This window comes from Astyanax mexicanus, chromosome 1, assembly GCF_023375975.1.
Source record: "Astyanax mexicanus isolate ESR-SI-001 chromosome 1, AstMex3_surface, whole genome shotgun sequence".
In the NCBI taxonomy this organism is placed as follows: domain Eukaryota; kingdom Metazoa; phylum Chordata; class Actinopteri; order Characiformes; family Acestrorhamphidae; genus Astyanax; species Astyanax mexicanus.
This window is the reverse complement of record NC_064408.1, coordinates 27,846,113-27,852,547: the sequence shown is the minus strand read 5'-3', so window position 1 is coordinate 27,852,547 and position 6,435 is coordinate 27,846,113. Positions and strand designations below refer to the sequence as shown.

At 35.0% G+C, this 6,435-nt stretch overlaps 1 protein-coding gene across 1 annotated transcript in view; it reads right to left on the bottom strand.

The window, feature by feature from the left end:
• Positions 1 to 1,395: 1,395 nt before the first annotated feature.
• The window catches only part of rasa4 (RAS p21 protein activator 4), a 44,260-nt gene continuing 39,220 nt past the window's right edge, over positions 1,396 to 6,435 (bottom strand). Inside the window, exons 16-21 of the mRNA XM_049475747.1 lie at positions 5,851 to 6,023; positions 5,574 to 5,711; positions 5,349 to 5,484; positions 4,186 to 4,306; positions 3,715 to 3,767; positions 1,396 to 3,548 (exon numbers count right to left, since the gene is read on the bottom strand). Coding sequence (XP_049331704.1) covers positions 3,424 to 3,548; positions 3,715 to 3,767; positions 4,186 to 4,306; positions 5,349 to 5,484; positions 5,574 to 5,711; positions 5,851 to 6,023 — 746 coding nt within the window. The 3' untranslated portion in view covers positions 1,396 to 3,423. The remainder of the gene's footprint in view (positions 3,549 to 3,714; positions 3,768 to 4,185; positions 4,307 to 5,348; positions 5,485 to 5,573; positions 5,712 to 5,850; positions 6,024 to 6,435) is intronic.

The following is a 6,435-nucleotide window of genomic DNA, read 5'->3' as shown; positions in this document are numbered from 1 at the left end:
CATTTCACACATTAAGAGAAATAATAAAACACCTATAGCAAGATTTTTATTAGTAGTCTAGCAAAAAAAAACTAAACACGATTTGTCACAGATTTAGCCAAGACAGGTTTGATATCTTAGGTTTTCTTTTTTAGGCTAACATTGCTAACAAACAGAATTAAGCCTGTTTATCAATCTATGCAAATAAGCTGCATAACCCTAGCAGCTATCTGTTTTGCCAGTTAAGAAAGCTAATCTATGCTAACAAGCATGATACACAGCATATTGTTCTGCTAGTGACATTGTAGTTCCAATTTTAGCTTCAATTCTAAAATACTTGTTAAAATCTGTTTACACAGATTTCTGGTAAATTTACGAAGCAAAAGATTTTCTGGGTTGTTATTGGTTACAGTCTAAATCCAGTTTCTGTTAGCAATACTAGCCTATCATTTCCTATTGTAATCTGGGGCAGTGTTTCTCATCCCTGGTCCTGGAGGCACCTTGCCCTGCTTATTTTAGTAGATTCCCTGCTTTAAACGCAGCCCACTCTGCAACTCTGAAAGAGCTTGTTACTTGGTATTAAATCAGGTGTGGTAGGGAGCAGGGCGGCTTTGCAGGACTAGGGATGTGAAACACCTAACTAGAGAAGCTAACATCAGATTCCTGTTCAAGACCAGCATCAGTTTATAGCTGTTTTCAGTTAGTCTTTGAAGGTTCAGGTGCTTGGAAAGCGTGGGTATTAATATAATAAAAATATACAGCCAAATATCAAGACAGAGTGATAATGTTTTAGACCCTGCTGTGTGTACCTCAATTCTCAATAATTTAATATAATAAAACAACTGTTTTTTATGTTTAGGTGAGAAACCACATATATTGTAGCACACGGTTTCAACTCTTATTTAAAAGTACATTTAGAAAAATAATGAATAACCAATCAATGTTGAGCCTGAATAGCCTCTAGCAAAAAGGACCAGGAAATCATTACTGTAATGCAATAAGGCTATTCGATTAAGAATTTAGAGAGCATCCAGCTTCTCCGAAATTACATCAAATCAGTACTGACACGCACACAGCCACACATTTTTTAACAAACAAGTGAAATCTATGAGCTTTTGGGTCAAGTTTTCCAAAAAGTTCCTCAGAACATCATTTCACAACATTCACAACACAGCTTCTAAACATTACTTCTTCCATGAAAGTACTGCAGCAGCTCAGCTCAGTCTAAAACCTGCCCATCGTGACTAAGGCTATTGTGCTACAGAGCTTTCTGGCTTCCAGAGAAAAATATTCCAACACTGCAGAGCCATCTGGTGGACACAACGGACTGCTACCCACAGCCCAGAGAAAATGCATTCAGCTCTTACATTCATCATAATACAAAAGAAAAAAGAAAAATAAAGAAAGACAATCAGAAACAGTACAACACGTCTATGTTTATAATACATGTAATACAACATACAGAACTGACATTCGACAAGACAAAGCATGTCAACAGTAGGTACAGACCTGCTTAACGAGGACGTGGTTAGAGATTTTAATAATTAATAACTGTATCAATACTGAGTGCAGCTGGGAGGAGGGGAGGGTCCCGAGTGGGACGTCAGCAGCTGCCAATAAACTGCCTTTACTACGTGCCTTAAAGTCTAGAGGGAATGCTATTGACAGCATTCACAATGAACTGGAGTAGGATTTAGGGGTCACTTTCTAGAGGTCTATGAAATTTGAATGAATGCTTTCACATATATTGAATTAAAGGGCTATTTTTGTCACCATTTTTCCTTTCAGCAACACTCTTGATTTCATTAAACTTGGCTGTGGATATCAACAAAATTCTTTGTCAAATGATTCCTTTTGATAAAAAATAAATAAATAAATGTGTTGACTTTTCTAACAATTTAATAATATGAAAATGTTGCAGCTGTCATGCACAACCTTCTTAACTCTTAATGAAAGTCAATGTAAAAATGTAAACATTTAATTCCTGATTACTTTCATTTCTATAGGTTCATTTATCATGAACTGAACTATTAGATTTAAAATTTCACAAAAGGAAAAATGACAAAAATGGAAATACAAGGTTTTAGCGTGACATCAACTACATTTATAACCACTTCTCTAAAACCATGATGTCTACCATAATGCTCTACTTTTCATTGACATAAAACAATTAATAAAATAAGTCAGTTATTTAAATATTCAAACAATATTTAAATAAATAAAAAAATTAACCTTTTGTGTAATCGTAAAGGAAACTTTCATTTACTTTTATGTGAAAATAACTGAACAATTCAAATAATTAGATATGATTTGATTCATCAAAGTTGAACATATTGCACATAGAGCTAGTTAAGTTTGCATTAATGCATAAACGTGTATCTGATCTACAAAGAAAACAGTAGTATTTACGAGTTTGTCATGTGACCGACAACACTCTCCCTATCATGAAGCTTTATGGGGCAACTGAATCACATACAAAAATGCTCATCTAGAACTGATTCCATAAAAAAGAGAAAAGAATAACGATTTTCATGCATGGCACTATATTGTATCATGCTGCATCATACTGAGACACAGATACTGCCAATATCCAGCACAGCCTCTACTTCATGCACTGATTTACTGACCAGTTGTGCATCTACACAGTTGGTTAGGGAGCACACAACAAGATCGGGCAGCCAACAATGTGTGCCTGTAAACCCCCACTAAGACGCAGCTGCAGCTCAAGACAGGCATCTTCATTTCTGCAGTGTGTTTTTAACATCACTATAAACTGGAACATTAATACATAGTGTGAACTAGGCATGAATAAAGTGTAAAACTGCAAAATACATAAAAATGGCAAATAGATATGCAAATGCATTTGTTTCCCTCTACTAAATAAGAGCAGAAAATATATAATCTTTTAAAAATCCAAAGTTGATCTGTAAACATCCAAAAGCAATCTATGCTTCTTTACAAAGAAAAGCTTATAATATGCATTTTGATCAAATATCACAACGATTTATGGCACCACCAGTCACAAACAATGGAAAATGGAACTAAAAGCATTATAAAAACAGAAGCTTGATAAAGTGCGCATGAGCAAGAATAATAAGCTAATCATTCCTATAAAAATACATAATCATTTATAACAGGAAACTCTCATTTCCTACTTCACTAAAGAAGTTTATGTATAATGGATATACTCTGAATGTACACCAATGGAAATAATGTGTGAAAAGAGCTTTTGGTAATAGCCTTCTATATCAGAAAACTCAGCAACAACCTCAAATGAATACCTTGAACAGCAAACCTGCGAGAGCCTCAAACCTGTCAAAACTCTGTTTTACCGAGACCTACAGCTCAGCAGCAGGTTTACATTATAAACCCTGTGAATAAAGTCAATGTATGACTGAAAGTAATGGAGGCCTTGTGCACCAGAGTCTTCTGTTGCTCCTTCGTTTACGTTTGTAACTCCAGGAAAACATTCTTATTCTTCAAACGCTCCTTCTCCTCTACTGCTGCATGGGTGTCCTGCAGGTCCTGGAGAATCTCGAAGAGTCTTGTTACTCCATCCACCTTAGGATCTGTAAGACAGAAGCATATACGAGAAATCAGATACAGAAACCAGGAGCCATGATTAGAGTATAATAGTGATGAAAATGTGAACAGCTGTTTCACAGACTGCTCCTACAGCTGTTTAAATTACTGCCATAATTGACAAATTAAAAGGTTCACAAATTTTTACTCTACCTTTGTCTGGTTCGTCAGCATCTTCTTGCTTTATCAGTTCATAATACTTATCTCTGAAAGACATCAAAGAGCACAAACTTTAAATATTGCCATAAGAAATTAAGCCTTTCATTATTTAGCACTATTATCAATGGCTTAGTTAGTATAAAATTATGTGTAAGCAAAACAAATATGAGATTGAGAAATGGACATAGCTGTACAAGGCCTTAGGGTTTAATTGTTTAATACAGTGGTTCTCAAACAGGTGCTCTGGGTGTCCCATATGACTCACATTTTTGCTCTCTCCCTAGGTGTTATAGTTGGAACAGAGCAGAAGTGTGATTTTTGGCCCTGAGGACTGGTAGGAGAAACACCCACAGCACTGTATTACTAATAACAGTGACTGAGTGTAATGTGTGCAGTGTTTAAATTGCCACTGTAAGACTAAATTAACAATAAAATTAAAGACATGTTTAAAAAAGTCTCTATTACCTCATGATGTGCTGGACACTGCTTAGGTGTCTGTAAATCAGTTGAGCTTCCAAGTCTGGATCCAGTGGGTCATACCATTCTTGCAGGGTGACGCCATGTCTGGTCTTGTCACAGCCTGGATCTGTGTAGTAGAATAAATTAACATATTTTAATCATGCTCCAAAATCCCTTAAGATCCCCCTTGCAATGTAGTTCCAGAATAGAAGGCCAATTCTCAAATTATCAGTTATAGACTGCAACTAAATGTTAGCTGGTTGTTCTTGTTGCTTACAATGATTATTTGCATAAATTATCTTTTTTCTCCCACTGTTATAAACAGGCTTTATACAACCTTTTCAACATCAAACTTTTCTAGCTTTTCAGTCAGTGTAATGTTTCTTAATTTAATTTCCTGACCATTTGAGGCTAAATGCAAAAATAGAAAATTAAATGTAGAAACTCATAATTTAAATTTTTAATGTAGTGCATTGTACAAGAAATAAGTTTTTATCAATTTTAGATTTTTTATCTCTGCCCCTCACAATCGTAATTTTAGGAAAAATGAAAAAATAAATCTTTAGCTTTTTTTTTTTTTTTTTTTGCGTTTTGCAAGTTATATAAGCAAGGACTATAGCATCAGATTTGTGTTACAAGATACAAAAATAGACAAATCTGGAAATTGAAAGAAGATAAACTTTAAATTTTTCTTGAAATTCTGTTTGCGAAAGGCTGAAATAAAAAACGCGATAATTGAAAAATTGGATGAAATCATTTCTTCTTTATTTTGAATTTAGCTTGACACAGTCAGAACATTAAACTGCTAAACGTTACACTGACCCTTTTCCAGCAAATTTTAGCTTTGGTAAATTATATATTTATACAAATACATACATAATGAGTAATTATGTACTTCCATTTGTAGCTCATTATATATTCCTTTTAACATTTATGTTAATTTCAATACTTTATAATAAAATTAGCTACTTATTTTAAAATGTATAACCATTAAAATAGGCTGAATTCCCAGTTGTCATTTAAATGTTAGGAGCTACATGGGCTCATTTTACTGACCTTATGACTCTACTGCATTTGTATGTTGCCATCACTATTAAATTGGGATGTAAACTGGAAAATGGAGGGCAGAATGACTGAATGGCATTCCAGACTTTAAATGTCTGCAGTACCTGTTTTCTCCTTTTGGTGGCAGCAGCTCCATCTGTCTGCTTTGTAGATGCCTGGGTGATAGCTGCTCATTGTGTTGGTGTTGTGACTGCATGCCTTTCTTAAAGCTGAAAGCCACTGATTCAGTTCATTTACACTCTAAATCAAAAGAAGAGACAGAAAGAGAGTAAAACAAAGAAATATTTGTCATGGTGAAAATCTTGTTGTCTGTTTCATTCTCCATATACCTTGCAGTCCAGATAGAGAGTCTCCTGCTGGCAAAAATCCTCACCAGAGATGATCTGCATAACATTGGCACTGCCAAAGCACTTCTCCTCCACCTTCTCTACTGCCCGGATCTTCGGCAGGGAGATAAATGATCTCTTCTACATTGTAGCAAACCATCACAGACACCATTAGAGAAGAAGCATTAATCTGTCATTATTAGTAAGCTCTTAGAAGATCAATGATATGTCTGTTATCAGAAGAACTGATAAACTGAAATGACTGATGCAACACACTTACCTTGGAATGCTGCGTCCGTGAATAAGACAGAGTGTCTTTGCTGAGAGTTACATAGTACTTCTTAAAGGGAGAGGTCATGGGCATGCACTTGTCTTTGGTCTTATGGAGGAAAAGGAAGCCTTCTTTCTCCATTGTGCCACACTGAAGACTCATACGAGTTTGTATACCAAGATCTAGTAGAAAGAAGTTAATACAATATCATGCATTTGTAATAAGCAATCAATCTAATAAAGTGATTGTGCTAATTATAACAAAATTGTACAATTAATTATGACTAACCGCAAGTTAAAATGCTCATATTGTATTTTTAGGAGAGAGAAAAAAAGCTCTGTGTGTGTGTGTGTGTGTGTGTGTGTGTGAGAGAGAGAGAGAGAGAGAGAGAGAGAGAGAACCAGAAGAGGTGAGAGGGATAAGACAGTAAGAGTTAGGTATAAGGTTTAATCCATATTTTATATTTTACATGAAAGAAAAAGCAATCTAACTACTGAATTCAGCAGTAGTGTGTATTTATATTGCTAAATTAAACGCTTATAACATCTTTACGTTTTGAAAAGAGTGAATTATGGAGCCAAAGGTTGCATAAAA